Source organism: Xiphophorus couchianus, chromosome 9 (assembly GCF_001444195.1).
Source record: "Xiphophorus couchianus chromosome 9, X_couchianus-1.0, whole genome shotgun sequence".
NCBI lineage: Eukaryota > Metazoa > Chordata > Actinopteri > Cyprinodontiformes > Poeciliidae > Xiphophorus > Xiphophorus couchianus.
In genome coordinates, this window is record NC_040236.1 from 8,795,952 (window position 1) to 8,822,271 (window position 26,320).

The 26,320-nt window shown below is 36.0% G+C and overlaps 1 protein-coding gene across 3 annotated transcripts; it reads right to left on the bottom strand.

The window, feature by feature from the left end:
• On the bottom strand, positions 1-26,181 carry armc9 (armadillo repeat containing 9). 3 transcript variants are annotated; one of them, XM_028028288.1, is made up of 26 exons: positions 25,994-26,180; positions 24,946-25,112; positions 24,632-24,757; positions 23,915-24,085; positions 23,351-23,506; positions 23,145-23,237; positions 22,043-22,067; positions 21,239-21,396; positions 20,076-20,174; positions 19,019-19,054; positions 17,578-17,612; positions 17,388-17,499; positions 16,874-16,966; positions 15,873-15,963; positions 15,177-15,300; positions 14,338-14,477; positions 13,255-13,331; positions 12,847-12,921; positions 12,445-12,535; positions 12,155-12,207; positions 11,692-11,790; positions 10,530-10,639; positions 9,762-9,928; positions 8,947-9,052; positions 4,796-4,974; positions 1-1,491 (listed from the first exon to the last, which is right to left on the bottom strand). In XM_028028288.1, the coding sequence occupies exons 2-26, from the start codon at positions 25,018-25,020 to the stop codon at positions 1,469-1,471; spliced, it is 2,514 nt and encodes an 837-aa protein (XP_027884089.1). In that variant the 5' UTR covers positions 25,021-25,112; positions 25,994-26,180; the 3' UTR covers positions 1-1,468. The 3 variants fall into 3 exon arrangements, with proteins under 3 accessions (XP_027884089.1, XP_027884091.1, XP_027884090.1); XM_028028290.1 differs by lacking the exon at positions 4,796-4,974 and having other exon boundaries at positions 25,994-26,181; XM_028028289.1 differs by lacking the exon at positions 19,019-19,054.
• Between the last annotated feature and the right edge of the window lie 139 nt (positions 26,182-26,320).

A 26,320-nucleotide genomic window follows, 5' to 3' on the forward strand; every position in this document is an offset into this window, starting at 1 on the left:
TCAGGTTACCAAATTTATTTAAAACCACTGTCAAATTACATTACATCAGAAACATAGCACTGAACATAAATATAGACATCAACATACATGAAATAGTGCAGGAGAACAATGTAAAGTATGCTGAATTTAAGAAAATCACAAATATTCAAGTCATTTTTTCCAAAAACATCATACTGAAAGTTCTAAACACAATTTAAACACTCAGGCAATCAGAGAAAAGTCAAACTACAATATGTCCATCAGAGACAGATGAGAAGAAGTCACTGCTTTTGTACAAGTGAGTTTTTTTCCTTATAATTTTAAGCATTATATATTTTTTATGCTAGATATTTAGAATAATTTAAACCTTTAAAAAAATCTGAGTATTACTGACATACTGCTTTCTGTCTTACTCTAAATCCTGACACAAACCAAGTCTGATTCATGCATTAAGCTCAGAAAAAAAAGAGTCCTTCATTCAATACTAAATAAACTAATACTGCTATTGAGAAATAAGAAAAAAATACTCCATCAAACAAATAAACATCCCCAAGACATAAGACCATAATACATTTATAAAAATAAATCAATAATGAGGAGGTTATTTTGTCAATCACAGTTTTAAAGACTTCAAAAATGTGTTTTATTTTGAAACATTTATTTTGTTAAGCTGCTTTATGTATTTCAGACTTATTTGCAGTCACTCAGCTCACTGCCCTCTAAACCTGCCCCACAGAGAAAACTCCGCCCCCTCATTCGACTAAGAACATCAGACTGAAATAAAAACAAAGAAAAATCCACAAATACGTAAAGTAGCTTTACAAAATACAGGTGTCTCAAAAATAAAACACAATTATGAAATAAGCAATGAAATAAAATCGTAAACAAATCATGAAATTAATAAACACTGATTGACAAAGTAACCATTCCTCTCCCTTCTCCCCCCAAAAAAGCAACATGGAGTATTTATTCAGTATTTATTAATAACAGTATTTATTGTTTTATACTTATTTAAGTTTGAATGAAATGACTCTTCATACCATCATCTCCAAAAAGAAAAACAAAACAAGTGGAAATGATAACCCAGACTGTAAAATGGACCTACAATCATTTATTTTCAGTGGTTCCAAATATTAATGCTAATGCACTGTTTGAGTTATTCCACGGAAAAATAAGAAACACACACACAAAGAAATTCAGAAACGTCTTGATTCACTGAGTTGCTTCGCTGGTGGTTGTGATTGTTGTCCGCCATCATATCGTGTTGCCAAAGCGGTGTGTGCTGAAGCGGGGGAGTGTGTGTGAGGGATTTAGAGCCACAATCCTACATATTGTTTCACACACTCCTCTGCCTCCTCTCATTGCTGCCGTCGTTTCCTACCCGTCTCTGTTGGCCTGACCCCAATCGCAACCCGGGGGGGATAATGTTACAGGAAGCCTGACGTTCCTGGACAGATAGCGCTTCCCCCCCATGGTGACAGCTCCCTCTTCACCTCCTCTTTGAGTGCCTGCCTGGAGAAAGAGCAAGAGGAGGAGAGGATGCATGGATGGTTGGTGCAATATCTATCCAATCAGTTTTTTGGAGAATCTCACATGTATGTTTAAATATAACATTTTCAAAGGTTTACATTGGAGAAAAAAAAACTATACTGAAGTACAAATGTAAATGGTATTTCCCATCAGGAAGTTCTAGATTATTAATTAAGTTACTCAACTCATTGAAGAACACAGATAAAAATGTAAAAATGCAATAACTAAAACGCTTAAAACAGTTGGAACTGTGGTAAACAAGTGGGGATTCAAGTTTATCTTGCCAATACGTACAGTAAGGAGGATTTAACAGAGTTAAAAAATAAAAATCTCCAAAATTCACCACTGTAGAGCTGCAGCACATGTTTTTCAGTTTGAGATTATGAAAATGCAACATCATTTAAGAGTTTTTACTAAAGATGCACAGAGAAACTGCCAGAAGACCTGAACTTTAAGAGCAATATTCAGCTTGACATACGTAGGCCTTGGCTGGTGTAATAGACCAGACCAAAGTGTGAATGTGTGTGTGAATAGTGTGAAATGTTTTTGGGTTACTCTAGACTAGATAAAGCACCATACAGGTACAGGAAATTTACCATTTAATCATTCACCAAGTTCAGACACATAAAATCCAATATATATATATATATATATATTTTTTTTTTTTTACTTTTCAAGAGTAGCTAGTAAAAACACACAACAAAGAGCACTTCTTTAATGTCTTGCCATTGTGAATTTTATATGTCTCATTCTGGGAATAGAGAGAATGCTTCTGAGCAATCTGGGAGGGAACAAGATCTGACATCTTTATGGTAGTTTTCTCTAACAACAGGAATGAACAGTTCTATCAAATACTCATGTACTTCCTCTCCCTTATCTGTTTGCATGGCAACGGGAGGGGAATCTGTCACCATTTTCAGTCAGCATTGTCAACCTGTCTTAACTTGGATAATGATTTCAGTATGAAGAGAAGTCAGAGGCTCTCCTTCCTTGTTTGCACTGCCCGAGTGTCGGGCCCACTCGGTAACACAAACACTTCCTCCATTTCTCCTTTGGCAAGCGAGTGAATCAGTCAGTCATAGCTAAAGCTGCACTTTATATTTTATATTTATATTTACATTTATATTTTATATTGTATTTTATTTTATTCTGGAGTAACCTCATAACATTGGAACCTCAAACATTGTTCTGAGCCGTATGCAACGAAATTTCGTTCTGTATACACCCTGTGCATGCAAAATGACAATAAAGTCAGTCTAAGTCTAAGTCTAAGTCTAAAGTGCATACAAAAGGTGGGCTAACAGAAGACCTTGCCACTGTGTGTGGTTTGGTGTTCCATCCCTGTAGTGAGGCCAGAGTTGAACAAAACAAAGAGGCAACATTTAAGTTAATTAATATAAACAGGTTTGCTGAACATGAGAGCTCCAGAGGTTTCACAGCAAAACTGGACAAAACTTTAGTTTTTTTGCCAATGTCCTGTGTGTCTGCAATGATTACAGTAAGTGATTTCCTCTTGAGGCAATAAGATGTCAGACACTTGCCAGACCTCAAAAGTGCAACACACTCAAAGGAGGATGTGGTGGCTTTGAGTGACCATTAGGCGCTATTACATGCTTCATGGTAAGAGTCAGCCGGCGGAAGAGCCCAAGGTAATCGTTTATGAAATGCAGTTAAGATGCATGGAAGCAGGGAAAGATGCTATCGCCACGGCTTAAGAGCACCAGATCCTCTCTGCTGTGACTCAAGTTCTTCATGCGAGATATGACATGAAAAGTTGATAAAGCTGATTGGGCCGGATAGAGTATTGACTTTGCTCGATTAATATAAACTTAACTCAATTTGACTTTCCTATTTGCTTATTTAAGAAAAAAAAATTAATGATAGACAGTCACTGTATTGTTCTGATAAAACTTTTAAAAAATTGTCTGGAACAAAAAAAAAAATTAGAATTTTTTATGACAGCCCTATATAAACCATCAATACAATAATTGACTAATAAAATAGATTAAAATGAATGACATAATATTTTGGTCTAAATTAAACTAAAGAAAGAAATCCTCGATAGGTGATCATTAGGATCATGTCATACATAAAAGGACTAAGTACTATTCTTCAAAGTCTAGCCTTTTAGTATTTTTATTAATATTATAATAACAATAATAATGCTAAAGTTATAATTATTCACAACAAAACTTTACACACTACTTAAGATTTGCTTAAGTCTGATTATTATGAGAGAACTTGTCATGCTAGACTGCTATTTTCTATAACCTGACTGTTCAGTCTTGACACAGCCAAACACTGAAACATGTTTAACAAAAGACTACGGATAAGCTGTCAAAAACATGAAATCCAGGATTTTGTTACAGAGTAAAAACTGTGTAACTGAAGACATGCATGACAAAGAAAACTGAGAAAACAGGGAAACTGGGGCATGACTCGGCAATTTTACAGTAATTACTACTTTTGTTGCGTTGAATGAATAGTATTCAGATGAGAGCCGGAGCAGGTTGTTACAGTAAAAGTCATTTGTGAAGAGCAGTGAAAGACACGCAAGTGTGTGGTGTGAGGCAGGAAGGAGAGGGTTAAGAGAGGGAAGACTGTCAGAATGAGACTCTGCCAGGAAGTCCAAACCTTGGGGTGTAGAAGAACAAAAGACCACATCTGAAGCTATGCTTTTACAGCGCAGTTACCAAGCAGAGCTAGGTATCTATTGTTTAATTCTCACCAAATTTGTCAGAGCTGAGCGGGCATTTTGCAGGTCCATTATGAATTATGTTTGTCTGCAAAAATCTTTTGGAAGGGGATTAAATTAAACTTTGTAATGTCCAAACATTTTCAAAACTATTGTGTATTAAACAGAGAGCTCTAATCTGTATATTTGAACAATCTTGACCACTGTATTTTTATTTGTCAAAGAAATGAATTCCTTGTTATTATTGGCTGAGGTTAGTTTGCCACAACAATCATTTCTAGAGTTGTATGAAAAGAGTTTGAGTTCTCCAACATAATTTTTAAAGACAAAGTTCAAAATACTTGCTACAAATGGGCAAGAGACTCATATTTGAGAATAGAAAGCTTGCCTATGTCTGTTAAATTGGCGTAGAAGATAATCTATTACTGGCTTGACATTTTTTTTAAAGGCACTGAACTTCCAGTCATGACTTGATTTCTCTCAAACTTGCTTGCATATTAGAACAAGTCATTACCTGGGGTAGGCATGAAAACACATGGCTAATTAACTGACTCTGTCTGGTGTTGATTTTCACCCATAACTTATGCTTACTTCCACTCCCTCCTCCTCCTGTGGAGCTGGCAGGCCGGCTGCCCTGCTGTGGCTCCGACTGGGAGAACCGGGGTGTCAGAGCAAGTTCACGACTCCGGTGATCATTGTTCTGGCTAATGGGGGGGTCAGGTGTCCGGGGGATCTTGGAGGAGCTCACAAACCCAAGGATGTAGCTGTCACTGATGGTCAGAGAGCAAAAAGAATTTCAGAGTTTTGCGGTCATTAAAAAAATGTCCAGAAACAAAAAATCACAACCAATACGGTCAGTATTATGGAACCAGATCCGCAAGTAAAAGATTTCTGACAAATAAATGACTTTGGACACATAACCACTTTGGCAATTTTAAATGTACTCACATGATTTGCCAGTAAAGTTTTTGAACCTACTTATTTTCTCAATAGTTTAAAAGAGGCACAAAGTTATTAGCTGGGTAACGCTGACATGTAGGTCACATGACAAGTGCAATGCAATTTGAGTTGGCCACCAATGCATTCTTTCTTCGTTTTGTATACAGAATGTGAAATATAATGTAAGACAGACAGATCCTTTATCAACACAATAGCCCTCTAAATTCTCTGACTGAGCAAATGTGTGATAATGGTTTTCACAAAGCTCTTAAAAACTCCATCCTCTTTTCAAATGTTTTGCTTTTTTGTCACACTTAAATGTTTCAGACAATCTAATAAATAATAAAGATAAAGGAAAAACAAGTTGAGCAAATGAGAAAAGCTATTTAAACCTGATCTGATATGAAAAAAAGTATTTTTTCTTCTTGGTAAATCATATTTCTGTGATTAACTGAATTTTACTGTTTCACTGGCCAAGCAAACCCATTATAACTAATAGATATACAGAATCAAGAAACTGCACAAATAGAACATTGCTGATAAGATGAGGTCAAGCTTTTAAAGATCAGTGATCAAGATCAAAACTGCAATCGGTGCAAACCTATTGATGTTAACATTAGCTTCATTAGTAAAAACATTTAAGTGTAAAACAAATGTCACATTTTAAGGAATTAATTAGGGGTAAATAGTTTACACAGTACTGCAAAACAATCAATTGAAAATTTCTGTGTACTAATACTATAAACAAATGCAAATATCTTAAATATATTCAATGTTGAAGTATTTATGAAATGGGCTGTAAAAAGTAATACTGTACAAGCTGTAGCTTTAGCACAAAAATGATTTACTAAATAATTCAAGAACAAAACTTGAAATACTTTGTTCTCTGGCATACAACCTCAAAAAATATCCAGAACAACTACTTTCGTTTGGTTCAAAGATGAACTTTCATCCTCGATGAGGATTTCATGCATCATAAGATATAGCCAGAGTCAAATTTAAGCTCATGTGGGAGGACACAAAGAAAAGAAATTAGGACCGTATCACATATCAACTTTGGAGAAGTTCTTGACCTTAATATTTAAAAGTATCAATTTCAATCAATAGCCTCAGTTTCTGGTGATACTCCACTGATGCCTGGTGAAACTTGAGAATCTATATTTAGTGTAATGATACTCAGGACACAGGATGTTGTAGAATATTTTTTCAATGAAAAACAGGATTTAGTTCTGGTTTTTCAGAACTAAAGAAAAACCAGAACTAATCTGCTACTTTCATTCAAGTAACATCACAGATTATTGCTTGAACTGGATTTCAGTAGACTCAGTTTAAAAGGTTTTTTCCCAGATATTTTTGTCACAATAAAACAAACACAAATTAACAGGAGTAAATAAAAACAAACATACAGTACATCTTCATTGTAGATACGTTTTGCATGTCAGAAGCCCCATTTTCAATCATGTTTTGAGATGGATGTTGAAAACACTTATTCTTACTATATGTAAAAAATACATTACTGGAGGATTTAAAAAAAAAATCTACAATGCACTCTAATGAATGTTTTTTAGTTTGCATGGATATTTATTTTGCTGCCAAGTTATGTAGCAACATATGAGTAAAAAACAAAAAACCTGTCATCTCTTGATGCTGAAGCACCACTCATCCACTTCTAGTGTCAAATCTGGTTTTACCTCAAAGATGCGCCACAAATCATCATTAGGCAGGTGAAAATCCTGCGAGAAATTGAACAGGTGTAAAGAATCCATCCCTGATAACCTTTGAATGAGCATTGAGTGGGAGTGAAATGAAATGTTATCAAAATGAATAAACAACTCCTCTAGCATCCAGTTACGCAGCGCTCTCCCACTTTATCGCGCTGCAGACAAATGGCTAACATCCTGTGCAGAAATCCTATACCATGTCTAATAGATGGATTTCATGCTTGTTTCTCCTCTTGATAATCACACTGTCGCCAACCACTCAGATATGATCTGCTAGAGCTGCCTATTGTGTGACATGATTGTATCTCTGAACATAGGTGGAGGTGCAATACTTGCCATCTGCACAGCAGCGACATGGAAGAGGGACAGATGTAGCATTGATTTTCTAGCCTTCTGAACTTAAATGTGGCCAGTAAAGTCGATCGTTAGAGGAAGAAATGGAAACAGTGTTTTCCCAAAGTGTCACCTTATGCATGTCAATACATCTAAAGGACTATTTGAACATGAAAGAGCCAAATGTGTTTATTGGTGCGAAAACAACATTAAAAAAAAAGGTACCTGCTTATCTGGCACTTGCCAAATTGCTGTGTTGCTAAGGCTCTATTCTCCCCAACATGAATGCCTGTTTCATCTCAGCATAAAAGACTTTGTCATCCAGACTAATGAAATTAGGCTGTTCTGTTTAACCTCAGTCAGGCTGTATTGTGGAGGTGTTTTACGTTCCTGGGGTATGGGGGAAGAGGGGCTTCCTGGGACTCATTACTCTTGGCGGTATTTGGGAGTCAAGTTCCTCTGGGATTTAGAGGAGGGAAGACGCATGGGAGGTTGGACTGAATGGGTCCCTTTGTGGCTGCAGCTTGTTTAAACGCATGTCACAGTCTCACACACCAGCTTGGCAGTGCTGACTCACCCATTGGTGTCTGGCACTGTTGCCAACCCTGTCTGCAGACGCACACCTTTAGAAACACATGTCACGGCATACAGGGAGCCCTGTAGACATCTGCTGCTAGGTTTACATCAGTTCCAAATGGATGAAATCCATCGACTCAGAAACCTTCAATGTTATTTGCACCTCTGGTAAAGATCTGAAAGAAGCCTTAAAGGCACAGTTATCTTTTATTTCAAAAACATAATCTCACTGTGAAAAGCAATGAAAATGCATCTAGTGTGAACGATTCTAATGTTAGAGGTTTTATTCTATTGTTTGCCGTTATGTGGGTCTAAATGTGTGGAAAGGAGTCACTGTTTGTGAAGCATCGCATCTCGTCATGACTGTAATATGTGTGTCTCTACCGATATGACCTCATTTTGTGCAGTGTGTTTATTCAGATGAAGGACTCACAATTCACAGGGTGCTACTGCATCAGGACAAGATATGATACTTTTGCTAGGACATCAGTCTCATTTTTGTCTCTTTTTTCCACATTAGAAATCACCTGACCATCTAGGAATGAAAGCTAAAGTCCAAAGAGATAAAATAATTATTAGTTGAATTAATCAGAAAGTAGGCTTGGTAGGGGGCAGTTGGAGCCACTTTGTGTTTTTTGAAGTGAGTGAATCTTCATCAGTCACTCACTTTGATAGAATAGCCTCAGATTAAGTAATATTTTGTTTGGGTAATGAACTGAGTTGCACGTGTGTAAATTCAGTAGCAGTGGTACATGTGTGTGATATACTGTATTTGTCATCTCAACATTTTGATGCTCTTTATATTAAATCCTTTGAACTGGCTAAAAAATCTGTTTAGCTCTGTTTAGATGTTGATTCAATTGTGTGCACATAGTGATTGGTATTTGGTTACTAGTATTGCATTCGTATGAGCAACACCAGTCCTCTGCTTCTCTATAAATCAACTGCATTATTCTCACATAATAAAGCATTAATGAAAGACTTTTGTTTTTTTCACATTTTTATCAGGAATGTCAATGAATGTGCAGGGTGCTGTAGTTGTTTGTAACTTCTAGTGAGCTTATTGATGGACTTACTGTAGGCTAGCAATGATACAAAACAAAAGTGTTAGTCATAATGGAGCAAAGGAAGACGCATACGTCTGTGAGAGAGTAAACTTTGGGTGTCATTTACCTGACGGAGTGCCCATTGTGTCTCTCCTGGGACCGTCCTTTCCTGGCTTGACCTTCATATGTCCGGTCTAACTGTGAATCCTGGTAGAACCGTCCGCATTCTGAGTCTGAATATTGTGAGACAAGACAAAGGAAGAGATCAATAAAGCTGTTACTGGAATTTGATCAAACATCTGTCTTTTTTTTTAATTTTGAGTCAAGGTTTTGGTATAAACCAGTAGTCTCAAACTACAGTCCTTGAGGGCTGCAACTTTCAGATGTGTCCCTTGCCAAGTGACACTTTAAAACTGCCTCACTAGTATATAGAGCTCTGCTAATGAATCATATTATTATACCTGCAGAACATCATCCCTTGAGGACTGGAGTTTGAGACCAATGGTATAAACAAACAAACAAAAAAAAGACAGTCTAGGATTGAATTTTTCCAAACAACAGAGAAAAATTTGATTCTTGGCAGTTATTTTATCTTCTTGAAAGAAAAAGAAGTTCCTAAAGCCTTTGGCGCTTGGTTTGCCGATAAACGTATCCCTGAAGAAGAAGTTTCAAGGAATTTGCTGCAACTTCCTTGTCTGGAAGTGCCTCATGTTCCCCAAAGACATTGGGCATCACTTCAAATAAATCTGATACAATAGAAGGGAAATTAGATCTTTCCTCAAAATACAGAAAGATTCAGTGACTAAAAACATGTGATGAACGCATGCCACAAAATGTACACACACGGATGGATTATTTTACTAATCCCTGGAGTTGGAATACTTTTGTAGTTATGGAATAATTAGTGAATCAAATATGGAAAAAGAAAAAAATATTACAAACCTATGCTGTGATGAAGGGAGTCGGCAGTGCTGGGTGGGCTGCCAGAACGTGTCGGAGGTCGAGAGTTGTATGGGGAGGGGATCAGACTCCCTTCCAAACTCCTCTGTCTGTTTAGGGGATATTCCCTGTTTCTACCCTCATCACACTGACTGCTGGGATGATTTTCACTAAAAATAATACAATCGTAAGCAACATTATATAATCTAGATAGTGTAAAAATATGTCAACATGTATACTGACAAAGAGTAAAACTTATTTTAACCTCAACTTTGGTTATTTCTTTTATTTTTAAATTGCAAAATGATCTCTAAATGTATTCAGTGTATAAAGCAACACCTTCTTTTTTTTTTTTTTTTACCATGTTTCTATGGTGATGCTGGTGTCTTTTGTCAGTGCTCCATGGTTTGAATGCCAGGCTACTAATGTTTTCCCATGACAATGCAATTCAGACTTTAGAAAACATATTTGATTTGACCCACTATACCAGTTTCTTAGCCAGTAGAAGCTTTATTACCAGTGTAGCAGGTAATAGGGTTAAAAAAGATGCAACACAAACAGCAAAATGGCTCACTGATTACATAACAAGATGACTGTGCTGGTGTGAACTAATGGGCCGTCAGACCCCAGAAGTCAGGTAACTTTACCAAATTCTATGCTTAAAATAAAATCTGAAATCACATAAAACATACTGGTGTCTTACAAAAACTTTTAATCAAAAGAGACCTGACACCATAAAAATATGTTTTATGATAAATGGACTGAACTTACCCTGCATTTCGATGAGAACTCGGGGTGACTGGCCGTTGTAAGGGCTCATCAACGTTTGGGCACGCCAAAGGTGTTGACTTCCTCTTTACTTTCATCATGTTTGTCATGATCTACGACATAAGAGCCACATGCTAAACATTTGGCCGCAGTTTTATATCGTCATTATTTAGAGGACGAAGACATTCGTTATCGTTATAAGTTATAGCTGTCACAGTTTGCCACTTTTTGACATGGAAACCCAACATGTACTTTGCACAAAGTACATGTGCAAAGTCATTGCACATGTACTTTGAGAAACTGATGTAAAAATCTGTGTCTCACTTGACCCAAAAATATTTTCAACTTTAAGTTAAAGAACACACATTTAAAAAAGGATGTTGATCAGGGGAATATATTGGCTAAAACAACAACAACAAAACATTGATGAGAAAATGTCAAAACACAGCATAATTTAAATAAAGGTTGTGTCAAACTACACAATTTTTTTATAAAGAGCAGATAAAACAAAAGTGGCAATATGCCACGTGATACTCTGTAATTGTACCGCCAATTAATATTTAAACTGCCAACACCTTCAGCTATTGCTTAATTAAAAATGTCGGGCTCTAAACATGTAAATTAAATTATCTGAAAAAGTTTACCTAACTTCGGAAAGAAGTAAGACCTTCCTCACTCCATTGTTTCAACATTGTGTTGATGTGGTTAGAAAAGTTGTTCTTTAGACTAAACTTGGACAGTAAATAATATGAGTAAAAAAGAAAAAAACAACAACTTTTTACACATTTCTGGCATAAAGAAAGACAATGACTATCCCTTAAATGGCCATAAGAATTTACATGTCAAGGTCCAGTTCAGAGGTCATAGTTACTGCTGTTATACTGCACAGAATGGTGGAGGAATAACTTTTCTTTTTATTAAAGAAACTAGAAATAAAATTACCAAATTTGGATCCCTCTTTATAATTAAAGGTTTAAATATGTAGTTTAGAAGCATAGAAAAGCTCAAACTGTCAAAAGTCCCAGTAGCAGATGAGGCATCTTGAACACCAGCAGTACAACAGTCCAACAGTAAACACTGCTCATTAGGTAAAGGCAAAGACTAGTTAAAAAAAAGAAAGAAAATAGCATAATTAACTTAATATTATGGAGCACAATTTTCCTACCCCAAGATACTCAGTGGTGAGCAGGGTCTCCCCAGACAGCTCCCTTTGCTGGGGTTGAAGAATTTCCTCTTTATCAAGTTCTATTTCCATTAAATCCTCCTGCAAAAACATATCCACAGCAACAAGACCTGTTTACTGCCATCTTGAAGAACAACTTTATCAAAACATTCATTCTTTCACACATCTCCCTCCACCTTAATACACAACCAGATGTTATTGATATATAAATATGTATTTATGAGATAAGGCTTGTCTTTGTGATTGCTCTTTCTTTCATAAGGTTTCAGATTTATATACAATCAGAAGAGAGGCGTATAATGTAATGATTTTTTTGTATTCTGCCTTCTAAACCAAGTTTTGTTGGCAAAACAAACTTTTTCACTCTCAATAAGAATTTCACTTTGCTATGTAAAGAATATAATGAGAAGTGTAAAAAATATATATAAATATCTAAATGCCTTACATCATTGTCATCCTCTTCTTCCTCATCATCTGACTCTGGTCCCTCTTCATCACCTGGGTTAAAAATAGCATAAGGACTTAAAGAAATCCTTGATTGCTAAAATACTGAAGAATAACAAACAAACAAAAACTATTTGCATACTTTGCAAATTATATTTTGCAAACTATGCCTCAATATTGAGAGATGGTTTTCACAGAAGGAGAAACCCCATCGACACTGATCATAAAAGGTTGACTTTGTTTAGAATTGCCCATCGGATCTAAAGTAAAAATGTATTTGAGTTAACTAACCTGAGTTGAGCTGCTTAATGATGAACTCAATCTGTCTGTTGAGGTCCGGGTTTTCCTCTCTGTTGTAACAACGAAGAATCTCCTCTACACTCTAAACATAAAGCATAGAGACAGATTCAAAGGTGAACACATGGGTAACGCTAAAAGGTATGCAAGCACTCAAAGAGAGTAAGTATGAGCTAATAAGTGGTTATGTTACATTTGTAGCAATTCTTAACTGTATAATAGGTATACTTTTTCAAAATGAATCAGGAAATGTTATTGTGCACCATAATTTACTTTGTACATCTATTTTCATCTCCAAACTTTTAAAAACACAAGGTCTATGTGCTGAGATTAGGAAGGAAAATGGTCAAAACGTGTCTTTTCTCCAAACAGACGATGGTATTTCTGCTATCTCACCATCTCTTTGGCTTCCTGTCGCACGGAGGGAATACACAGGATGCTGTACAGAGCTCCATTCACATATGGCCGAATCTGAGGAAGGCACACCGACACCAACAAACACAAACTCTGTCTTAGAGATATTCCAAAAATTTAATTTGGAATTTAATTTAAATGTAGATTAAGCATTTTGTGTGGAGTAAAATATGCAATTAGAGGGAAACAGGAAACATTAACATCATAACTTCATTAGACTTAGGTTATTTAGGCCTGATAACAAATCTACAGTTGCAAGGATTACTTAATTCATTTATATGGAAGCGATATAGCAGCAGAAAATAACTTGTATGTGTTATATATAAAACTGCTCTGTGAGTATATTATTATTACAGTCTGTGTTCATGTGGTGACAGATGTGTAAATTACCTCATGGTTCTCATGTCCGAGAAGGTCAGTCAGAACTTTGAGCACATGCTTGGCGTTCTCCGCGCACTTCCTTTTTCCTACAAATGGACAGTTATTCAAAACAGACACACAGATTCTGTTGAACACTACATCACAGCAGTTTTTTGTCTGTGTCAAACAAAGACTCCATTCCATCCAATTCCATCAAGCTTAATTACTTTGGTATTTCTAAATGTAGGATGCAGGGATACAAAACCTGATACTTTAAAGGTGATCAACTCTGTGTATTATTTCTTTTATTTTTTCCAGCTAAAGTGACCTCTATTTGACAGTGGTCAAACAGGAAGGCAGGTTGTGAGAGGGGGAAAACATGTGGCAAAGGTCAGTGGAACAGGACTCGAACCTGTGACGGCCATGTCGAGGACAAAGGCCTCCATATATGGGTCACACACTTTTAACCCTATCCCTCCAACAACAAGCCTTTCTGTCTTTTATTTCTAGCAGAAGATAAAAGACAGATAGGCTTTTATTTTGTGTGTTTTCAAGTCAAAAATAAACTTGGTAACAAGTTAAGAAAAATAAAATCAGGATTTATTTGAATTATGAAAAAGTTTTAATAAGGTTTGAAGACAAAAAAAATATAGTCTTGCCATATTGAACATTTGAAATGGCAGATGTAGTTAACACACCCAAGTATTTCAGGAAATATGTAGAAAACAGAGGAAAAACACAGACTAACTTTTAGATAGCTCAAAGACAAAGGATGGAAGCCAGAGGCGGACATGGCTGTATGCCTTTACAGTGGTTAAGTAAAATCAGTTCACTTTTACTATTTGTGTATTTAATTTACTGTTTAAAACTCCAAAGGTTAATTTAAGAATAACATCTAAACTGAACCAGCAAAACTAAAACCAGGGGTTGATTCCTACAATATAACTACAAACAGCTAGCTAAAACCACATAATGCAGAAGTGATGAAGCAACGTAATGTTTAGATGCTCCAGATATTTACTCTAGTGTTCTGTTAATGAACCTAAGTTTAGTTTTGTAACATCTGAATTGTAATAACTATCTTTATCCACATTATGTTTTTCATTCTCTTACCTTTGGTTCGCAGACACAAGTTCATAAGCAGAGCTGCAGAATACTCCAGGGTGTAGTCACTGAGGCAGTCCGAGTCCTGCAGCTCATCCACAAGCCAACCAATAAGATCATCTTCAATCATGGCTGTCTGCTGGCTTCTCCTAACAAGGGCACCGCAATTATTCATTCTAATCAGCCAAGCCTAATAAACAGGACATTCATGTAAAAAAAGAGTTTCTGGATTCTGCTTTAACCTTTTCATTATTTAGGATACAAATTTACCTCAGAGTAACAATAACCAAGCTGATGCTAAAGACCTGACTGCTTTAAACTGAAATACGTTTCATTCATGATTTCAACTTTATGCAGTAGAGATATCAAACCTGAGTGTTTACATTAGCCAGTTTAGCAGATTAATATACACTCTGAAAGCATTCATGCTGTCATTCATCTGTCACCGCCTGGCTTCATAGTTGTTCAATTTCTCTCCTTTATTTAATGAAATTGAGTAAATGTAACTTCATGAGTAGAGATGCTGAATAATCCTCCAGTGTGGGGCTAATCTGAAAAATGCATTGATCAGCAGAATCTGAGACGAATAACATATTGAGTATGGTGCACAATTTTGCCTATATCTGAAGCATAGAATGCTTTTAAAAAGCCTGAATGAGGATTGTGATGCTCATTGTCTTGTGCATCATTTCAGGTGATTATTGTGATGTAGAACATGAATCTAGATTGAGCTGTATGATGGAAATTTAAATCCATAATAGGGGGTTGTGGTCACATGTTTATTGTGAAACAATGTTCCAGAACCTTCATTATGTTGGATCCACTAGAAAAAAACTGCAAATCTTTACCTAAGGCTGAGCTTCTGAAGGGCAACCAGAACATTTTCCCGAGTCAGAGAGTCCTTCTCCTCCCTCCTTAGTGTTTCTGTCAGAAGCTTCACAAGAATTGGAATTTGGGAGAGGTAAATCCGGCCTGTAATCATGAATACAGCAGGCCATAAAAAAAAAAAAAAAGTTAAGTTATCTTACGTAATCTTGAACATTTTTAAGTTTCCACACAAAATATGAAATGACATTCAGCTTAACTAAATTACAACTATTAGCAATAATTCAGAAAACAAAATACTTGTTAAACTTAAGCAAGTAAGTCTTTACTCCTATGAAAACAACACAAACTCCACATAAACAGTATATTTTTAACAAAACCTGATTAGAGCCACAAGTTATACTAATGCCATACTTGGCATTAATATGACTAGATACAAGTCTAAGCCTTGAAGTCTCAGCTGTAACTAAAATGTAGTTGATTTGGCTGGATCATATGCCAATCCTTAAAAGTTTCCCTGTAACAGAGACAGAAAACTTTACTCCAGCCTCTTTATAAACTGCTTTTCCTTATTATTTGCATTCTGCTGCAGAGTATCATTAGTGGCTTCAGTCCTGAGGGGTTCGATCAATCTACATTTCCACAAGAATGTTTAACGAGGCTATGACTCATATTGCCAAGAAATGAGGATGCAAAACCAAAGGCTATTAGGAACATACCCTCTGCAAGGGAAGCAAATGCATTGATGAGACGAGCAGTGTATTGACGGACAACCTCGTTTCCTGACTTCATCAAATGAAGCACAGTTTTCTAAGACAAAGGAAAAACACAGAGTCGTTTCTTTGCATGCTAGGCTTCAAGTTGCATGTAGTAAAAAACAAACTTCCAAGCAACCACTATCGTTGGGAATTTTGAGTTTCTTTTCCTCTAAAGTCAACTTAATCTAAATAATCTGCAAGAGTCTTAAAACATTTGCATTCATCTCAAGGTTCAAGTGGATGGTAAAAGTTTGCATGCATGCATTGTTACTTGGTCACCCTCCGGCAGTATTGTATTTGTGTTTTCAGTTTGCATTTTTACTACTAATTTAAATGTAAGCAAGTAGGTATAAACAATTTTCATTTTCATCCAGGGGTGGGCAATACGATGGTCTTAAATCAAGAAGAATTAAAAAGAAAATAGTGACAAGCTCCCAAAAGATCAGATTGTCTGTAAGTCATATTCTTTATGAATTGAGTTTTATGCTATTACAAAGTAAAATAGTAATTGGGTTTAATAATTACTAGCATTAGTGTAGTTATAGTGGAAAATAATGTACCCATTAAAACTTTTTGATCATCCATCAAACGCATCATCTCAGATGCAATGCAGGAGACGGGAGCACAGGTCAAAAAAAAAATGGCAGCAAAACTTAAATCAGCATAGAGCATCAAGTGATTCATGACGCTGAACTGGACTTTAAAAAAAAGCCTACCCTGTGCAATTCTAAAGAGGTTTGGTCCTCTCTCTGTACAGAGTGAAATTACAGGGCAGATGGTATATTCCTTTATTAGTGTTAGTATGTCAAACGTTCACCATAAAAGCCCTATTCAGGTATTAAACACTCTGAACTTCAAATAGCATAAAGTTAATTAAACCAAATAAGATTTGTTATAATCGTACACATTTGCTTTAGGATTTCTATCCAATTCAAGCATTTCCACAGAAGCTGCTGGCCCACCTTGTTGGTGCTGTAGCATTCCAGCAGGTCGTTACTGATGTAGGCTTGAAGCACCGTGTCCCTCTGTTCACCAGGGAGTGAGCGAGTTATTCTCTACATAAACAGAATTCAACAATTAAAAGGTCTTCATCCATCATGTAAATAGATAAATATTATGCTATGTTTATTTCAGCCACTACTTAAGCTCTCATGGTACTCTTTGTTATGCTAAAAAATTACAATGTGTAATAAGATGGTAATAAATATCCCTTTTAAAAGAAGAGTTGTTGCTACTTCTACCAAGGGGACAGTTTCAATGTGTGTGGATGATCAGCAATTAATTAAAAAGGTAAGACTAAGCTGAAGGCTGAAATAGTTCAGTTCCTGCTGATAAAAAGAAATGTAATAGAATGCACTCATTTGACAGATACAGCGAACAGAAACAACAAGGACTCAAGCTTCTAAGAACTGAAAAAAGGAAATGAAAATTAATCTGCAACGTAACAATATAAGAATCTCCTAAAACTCTTCCTACCCAGCGCAGAGCCTGCAGCAGGAGACACTTCAGTCTGTCTGAGCCGACAACCAAGTCGTTCTTCAGTTTGTCATAGTCCAGAGAAGGCAGCATTGGTACCTCCTTAGGCCTCCTATATGTCAATGATTTATTTTTACATTTTAGGATCTAACTAAATAAACTGAACAAAAATATGGAATTAAACACTTACTGTAGTGCAATAGATGCACGTAGCATGGACGAGGCCTAAAACAGGAAGTACATGGAAAAACAAGATGTTAAGTATATTTTAGAAGATTTATTGTTTCAGTTTAATAACCATGATTTCAGTTTAGTTTACACAAAGCAGAATATAAAACATGCAAGTGTTCAAATTATTCCTGTAATCTTCATTTCATGTAGTTTCCACCAGCTAAGTTGTTAGTATAATATAATACATGCATTCATCATGCCTTATCTGAACATGCTGAACACTGATGTACACAGTGCAGGGGCTTGTGGGTAATATTGTCCATGCAGTATGCAACATTCAGGCAAAGAACCATCACCATACAGGTGGGGTAGTGTCCTCATAGCTGTTAGATCTCAGTTCAAATATATAATAAAGTATAATGAATAAACTTTTGACAAAAAGCAACGTAATATGGCTCAAGACAAGGAAACAATCTGAATATGTCTGTGGAAACAGGGAGAAATTTATTTTTACGCTGAGGGAAATTAGAACTCTGAAATAACTTTTTTCTGCTTTCTTTCAATAGCCTCCAAAAGAAACGAGATTTAGCGACACATAAAAGGAATATTCAGCAGAGTGAAAATGCTATTCCTGGAACTAACTAATAAAAGTTTCCTCAAACTAAATAATTCACAGATGAATAACAATTATTTATATTTCAAATTTACCTAATTAAAATTGATGTAACAAAAAAAAAGAAAAATTGAAAAATATGTGAAAGAAAAAGAGACAACTAAAAATTACAGTCCTTGCCCATATTGCCTGAAGAGTTCACCATTGTGTACAATCACTTTAAATGATCCAATTCAACGACCCTTTAAATCCACGAGTTATTAGAATTATTATTCTAGCTATTCAGTCTTTAACTGTGTCCATCTTTCTTCTCTGTGACTTGACCTGGAAAATGATCAATATTAAACCTCAGACACTGCCATTAATACTGAAACATCATATTTATTTACAGTAATTAATACCATCTGACAGCCTGACTGTGGGAATAAAGTACTTTGTGTTGGCTACTCTCATTAAGGTTTTTATTTAACATGTTAAAAAACATTACCAAAGAACCTAACAGGATAAAACTGAAACTCCTTTTAAAAGAGACACAAGCAAGAGGTGAAAGAATAGGACACAATATTGAGGTAGAGTCTAAAAGACACTCTGGCCTTATAACTAGTCTAACAAAAGGACCCTTAAGCAGACAAATAGAGACACATCTTTTTAAACTAGGGCAATCTAACAGAAAGAAGAAAAAAATATGGAAAACTGAGCATAGGGTCAGGCAAAGAAATGGATACATGTTGACATAGAGCAGTTACATTTTATGATGTGAGGGGAGAAGATACAGAGTGGAACAAGCAAGATGGAAAGTAGGGACAGAAGGGATGCTGGAAGAAAAAGATGTAAACATGAAACTTACATAGCCATCATCATAGGGACTCATAGAGTAATATCCCTTTGTGGATAAAAGCATCACACACAAAGAAAACACACACAGAAAAAAAAGGCTCGTTCAGATCAAACCATACAAACACAAGATTTCACAAGAGGAATACAACAGCACGTCAAAGACCACTGACTGCAAACACCACTATAAGAATAGAAACTTCTGTAAAGCAGGTTAAGACCTTGTCCGCATGTAACCAGGTCTTTTTTAAACAATGTAGCGTAAATTTGGAATCATGTTAATGCCAGTATGTGGACGTTGAACAGTATTATGCCTGTGTACTGGCAAAGATAGCTAACCGCTGAACTCCAATCGCTCTTTCTCCTTTGCAACTCAACATTTTGGAGCATTGGGATCGCAAAAACAAAATAGCAAAAAGCGTCTGAACCAACGAAAAAATGAGCATCTCTGATAGCAGTCATCTTTCTTCCACTGCATAGTAAAACGGTTTGAATGGTCACATAGGTGACATCAGTCCTGCATCACTTGTTGCAGACTGTAATGCACTGATCTCTAAACTGTCATTAGTTTTTCGTGGCACCACATACAATCCACTGGACAGCAAAGCTTTTATAATCTGAGTAAATACAGATTATTAATTGGCACCAACACTAGTCTAGATTAAGACTAATTTGAAGTAGTGTCTTGCTGTGAATTACAATGAAAGGCAAAGACAGTTACTCCCCTTTTACTCTCACTTGTGTATTTTCAATATGTAATTTTCCTAGACGTTTTTTTGTATGAACAAAGCAAAACTAGGATCTCGGTTCTTACTTGCCGGATATATCCTGACTTATCGCTGACGGTGGAGTGTGCAAACAGAGACACGCACCATATCAGTTAGAAATCTTTAAATCCTTTTCAAATACCGCGTCAGTCTGACCAGCCCTGTCTGACGTGATTACTGACAGCCCTCGCCCATGTGGCTTTTACAACGTGCTTCATAAAGCCTTGTTCCAATCTTTGATGGAAGAGGTGGAACAGAGAGAAAGGGACGTGAGAAATAGCCGTGGTTGTGTGTGGTTCTTACAGTGCCAGGCCTTGTGAAGTCCGTGCTCTGAACAGCACTTTGCCTCATCTGGCTGCTGAATAGGCGAACACACACACTCTGCAGATACTCAGGGGAAATCTGTAAAAAAAAATACACAAGGTCCTTTTCACGTTAAAATCTGCTCACTGGAAATTGTGTTTTTGTTAAAAATTAGGATTAAAAATAAATACTATTAAACACAAATGACTTGTTTCTGTACTGCTCTTTACTTTGCAACAAAAAATAAAAAAATAAACCCAAAGCATCATGTGTAGTCTTTAGTCTGTATATGCAACATGTACACTGAAATAAAATATAAACACCCCATGTCAAATACAAGTTTTATGAACATTAGAGTTACGCAATATTTAGAGAAATTCAAAATATATTTTCAATAATTACTGATCTTTATATCGGCAGTGATAACATTGTGGTATGGCCATTTGTAGCAGACTGACAGTCCTTTGAATATGATACGGGTCAGGTTGAGGAATTTGATTTTGACCAAGTTGGCTTCTCGTAAACGGTTATGGTCAGTCTGAGGTGTGATGAGTCTGTTGTGCAGACCAATAGTCTTATCAGCTTTGTGTGTTGCTGGTCTTAAATGATCCTGCAGATGGACAAGCCAGACATGGCGATCTTGTGCTGGAGTGGTCACACATGGCTGACGAGGATGAGGTCGATTTGCAGTAGTGCCAGTCTGTTGGAAACAAACTCTTAAACGGCCTATGGCCCGATAATGGATATTGAGCCTTGCAGCAAATGCTCCGGTGAACATCCCTGTATCCAACATGCCAATGGCACGCTCCTGCATAACCTGCGACATCTGAGGCATTATGACTTGTGACAAAATTGGACATTTTGGGGTGGCCTTTTATCGTCCCCAGTCCAAGGATTGTCCGGTTGTTGCTCATTATGTCTGATCACCCAGTGGCCATACCCCACCCATGCACTGAGTAAAAAAACAACTCACTGAATAATGCTTATTGACAACAAGTTGGATTAAAAATTATACACAAATCAAGAGAAATATTACTTTTGTGCAGTAAAGTGTCAACAAATGCTGATTTACAGTTGTAAACTCCACATGGCAACAACATTTGACATGGGGTGTTTATATTTTTGTTCAGTACATTTTTATACATGCAATCAGTCCAGCCTACCATTTTTCCACTGACAGTGGCCTCCAAAGAGTCGACCAGCTCAGCAGTGATTCCAATAAGGTTATGGTAGTCAGCTTTGATCTTGTTACACTTCCGTACGTAGCTGGAGATGCGTCGCTCCGATTCAGCCAGCTGAAGCTGCAACTGCTGCATGGCTTCTGTGCGGTCACACAAACACAGTCAGACTGAGGTTGCAGAACCTTAGCCCCAGGGGCAAATTAAAAATGTGCTGTTGCCTCTGAAATCTATTATTATTATTAATTGGAATATAAAAGACACCCAATTGATCATTTTTAAATCAAACAACTGTTTGCACTAAATATTTCACAATTAAACATTGTGTTTAAGTCAGTATTTATCTATTCAAATCTTTCATTACAACCATTTAAAATGGTTGCAAAATTTAGCATCTACAACAAATGTTAGTACAAGCCTCAGAGAGTTTATTCACCTTTGTTGCTTTTGAATCATAAACTGCGAAGATAAAATACTAACTCCACTAATCCAACAGATGCCTATGTGGTTAATGTTACTGAAACACAAAACAAAACTGTAAATGGGACTTTTTGTTGTAAATTTTGAAACAAAGCTTTAGACCTTCTATAATGTTCTTTAATGCATGAAAGGAACACTTTCCTTGTATTAAGTTTCATTAAACATGGACATTTAGACAATCTGAAAATCTATTCAAAACTGTATTACCTGCCAACCAGTTATATACAGTTAACAGTGGACATCTTTTCACAAACAGAAATATATATCAAATAATATTGAAATATTAATGTATTTGTCACAAATATTTACCTTTGGTAGTTCTTCCACCCTCCTTCTTCATAATGTTTATTAAAGAATATATTTATACATAGCTGAATTCTAGTAAAGAAGCTAAACAGCATTTATTTCCTCATTTTCTTATTTGAGTGGTTAATCTGGAAGTAAATGCATAGAATCAGCTTAAAGTATATACGTCTTGCATAAGCAGTAGATAAAAAAAAAATCAAAAAAGCATATTATACATCCTGTTTGAGTAAGAATAATTAATAGATGTTTGAACAGTACTAGATTGTATATCTTGCTACGGGAAAAGACAAAAGATAGAGTCAATATTAGCTTACATAACCACTGAAGCAGTCGGCAATAACCAACGCCCTTTGGTCGCCCATCTGATCTAATCCAGCGTTTCTATAAGAACTCACCACTATAGGCAGCATGTTAACATAACATTTTAAAAATACTACCTGCATTTAAAGTTCTTCTCTTGTGAAGCATGTTTGGTATTGGAAAAGCTTTACATTAATAAAAAAATCATTTTTAATTTTCTGGGATTTTTTTGTCAGAACTATTTGCTATTTTTATGATGTGTGACCTAAATATGCAAAGCACTTTGAAATGCCTTGCTGCAGAAATGTGCTATACAAATACAATTTGATTGATTGATTGAATTATCATTATTTATTAACTTATATAGTACTTCTGTATGAGTCTTAAATAATGTAGAAAATTAAATAAAAATACCTGTTTAAGTTTGAGGGCATAAAATACCAACTACAAGTCACAAATAAGTATCTTAGCTACAGTTATATTTTTGTAACAAACTACATTTTGTAATAATCATCTTAATGAATACATTGACAGGAGTAATTTACAGAACTGTTTGCATTCTGACACATTTTGTAAGCATAGATGCCTTTTTATTAAGACTATTAGCTACAAGCTAGCTAAAATTTTAAAACCCTTTACTCTGAACGCAAGGCTTTGAGATCACTGATGAAAACAACACTAAACTAACCACACCAAACCAAAGATTCAAATGTTCATAAACAGGAAGAAACCTGCCTCAGCAGCACACTGAAAATTTTCTCAGAATTTTCTCAGAGCCAATCGATGAGGCACAGTAAAAGGATACATATAAAGTCAACAGCCTTGGAATCTTCGTCGATTTTAGAGTCACTGATAAAAACTTCTCCAACTTGTCCTTCAGCTGTGGCATCCAGGAATCCTAGTCAAAAAAAATAAAACATATTAGAGAAAGATTATAAAGAATGTTTGAAGGTGGTTGTGTGCAAAAGAAAAAACTATGAAAAGAAATGCCTTTTATAGCAGTTTGAGCACCTGAAAGAGATCTTTAAAGGATGGGTGAATGGTTGGATTGGGAACAAAAGGCAAAGCGTAATAAGGCAAAAACTCAGTAGTCTGGCTCAGAGCTGATCCACGAGTTTCAAGGTATTGCTTGAAAAGGAAAATCCTCTCCTCAAATTCAGCTCGGTCCTGCAGAGAGATGACAGTTGGTCAGTTACATTATTTATTTGAAACAAATAGCTGAATGTCACATAAGCCGATTATATCATTAAAAAACTTTTCCCATTGGCTAAATGACTCTCGACAGTATGGTAACAAACGCTGAATAAAGGAATTAAAATAATGTAAGCAGCTCTAACTATAGCTCATAATTTTCTAAATAGCAATATATGTTTAATTAGAGTTTAGCTAATTAGAATCATAATGGTTAATAGAGTGAAAGATGTGCTGGAAGTTAGGAAAACAGTGCATGACCAATGTGCTTTGCTTAAAAAGAGAATGTGGCACCACCTAGTGAACACTTTCAACAACTGCACATTATGTATAATTACACAATTACTTATTTCAAAAAATAAATACAACTATAAATCTACATACTTGTCTACCCGGGTGTGTCCTCAGTGGGTAGACAGTAAAGTGGATATGAAGGTAGAACTCAAGGTTCTGTGCTTCGTCATCTGAGTCTTTTACCGCTGAAGGAATGTTTTCTGCCCAGAGATCAAAGAACACTTTGTGGTCACCATCATCAAATGAGCTCAGAAGATCTTCCTGAAAAAGTCAGATTTAAACACACGGACATTTGAATAAGTAAGAACTTAGATGGGGAAAATTGGTTTTGTGCATATTTAATTGCATATTGCACCATTAAAATAGAATAGAAATATATTGGAATATTTGGAAATATTGTCTCACAATGGGGGAATTCCAGTGTAACAGCAAAAAGTTAAATGAAAATAGAAGCATGCATATTCAAGCTAAGGCAAGACAAATATAAAAACAGGACAATAGGAAAGAGGGACTGTACAATAAGGGCAAATTTACAACATAAAAAAGTAATTCTGCACAGTTATTAAGAAACAGAATAATCAGATCAAAACAAATGTGCTACAAAGTACGGGCATTTAAAACGTTCAAAATGTGAATGTGTACTTTTGCATAAAACACCAGTTTCTGCTAGCATCAATCCACAAAGTCCACTTGAGTCTGTGCCCTACTTCTTACTAATCTTCCTATTTGATAATAGTCTGTACCACCACCAAAATTACCATAATGGAACAAAAGCTTCCTCAGCTGTTTCATTACTGGATCATGTACCTGGATGACACGGGTCTTTGAGTCTCTGAGAGCGCTACCACGAGGCTTCGACACAAGCTTCCCTTTGGTTTTGCAGTCCTTGTCAAAAGTTTGAATAGTCTCTTCAAATTCTTCGAAGTTAAGGTACTACCAAAGAAAAACAAAAATAAAAATAAAGTTCAAATAAACTCACATGTGGGACATACAACATACAAAATGTGTCTGCAAATTTTATGAAGTACCAATAGTTTGCAGTAAAATTCTAAATCACATCAATTCAAATTCAAAAATACTTTATTACTGCCAACAAAGTGTGTGCTGCAAAAATGCAATACCTCTTTGATCATCCCAAGAAGATCAGCTTCAGTTGCCAAGATGTCCCCCATCTTGGCTCGCTCCCTAGAACTCATGCGAGTACCAGAAATGTTCAAACCCCAAAGAGACAGGAAAGATTTCTGCTTTCATAAATCGTGTATGGAAATCAAAGTAGCATTGTTGCAGGCTGCAAAGACAGGACAATTTATTACCATTATAGCAAGTCAAAACAAAACAGCACACATACACAGACTAAATCGTTACTGTACGCCAAATAAGAAATGTTTGGTACAAACAATGATAAACCGATTACTTAAGTAAAGTATTTGGGTTTTGTATCCTTATTGTCATTACATTGTTCTCGATTTTAATCAAAGCTGCAAATACGCCAGACAATTCTCGCAACATCTCATCTCACTGTTATCCCTCTGATGAAGCTAAACATCTTTCAATCAATCAATCAAATTTTATTTGTATAGCACATTTCAGCAGCAAGGCATTTCAAAGTGCTTTATATCATTACAAACACAGAAACACAATGCAACATAGAATCAACAATCAAAACACGACATTAAGTCAAGTTCCATCAATAAATTTGTAATTGATTACATTTCAAATACAATTCTAAACAGGTGGGTTTTTAGTTGAGATTTAAAAGAAGTCAGTGTTTCAGCTGTTTTACAGTTTTCTGGAAGTTTGTTCCAAATTTGTGGTGCATAGATGCTGAATGCTGCTTCTCCTCGTTTGGTTCTGGTTCTGGGGATGCAGAGCAGACCAGAACCGGAAGACCTGAGAGGTCTGGAAGGTTGATACAACAACAGCAGATCTTTAATGTATTGTGGTGCTAAGCCGTTCAGTGATTTGTAAACTAACAACAGTATTTTAAAGTCTATTCTTTGAGCTACAGAGAGCCAGTGTAGGGACTTTAAAACTGGTGTTATGTGCTCTATCTTCCTGGTTTTAGTGAGAACGCGAGCAGCAACTTTAACATATTAAACGTCAACTTTAACATATTGTCCAAGCTAGCTAATCAATAACGTCACTTGAGGATATTATCGTTATTCTTACCTCATTCGCCCATCGCTTATTGGAATTAATCAGATTAGAAATCCTTATTCTAGGTATCCGTCCGTAACTAAATCGTATTAAACACATTTTCGACAGGGCTTTGTTCGCCCCTTTCTTCCCTAAATTTCAGTCAGCTAACGATTAGCTAGCAACTGTACACAGAAAGGACACTAAAACTACTTAGCAACCAGATGAAGCCGGAAAGTGGAGGTAAATGTCGTGCACACCGTTTGAACACGCTTATGTTTTATCCAAAAAAATTAATAAATGTATTTTATTTGATAAAGAAATAAAACCACACCTAAGTTCCTAAGTTAAGTGTTTTTT

What these genes read in the sequence shown, in the direction of transcription:
- armc9 (XM_028028288.1), bottom strand. Translation starts at nt 25,020, where the DNA reads ATGAGTTCTAGGGAGCGAGCCAAGATGGGGGACATCTTGGCAACTGAA. An exon ending in TCACCACTGAGTATCTTGGG is followed by an intron (nt 10,640 to 11,691) that starts GTAGGAAAATTG and finishes CTTATGTCGTAG; the next exon opens with ATCATGACAAACATGATGAA. An exon ending in CACAATGGGCACTCCGTCAG is followed by an intron (nt 4,975 to 8,946) that starts GTAAATGACACC and finishes TCTGACCATCAG; the next exon opens with TGACAGCTACATCCTTGGGT.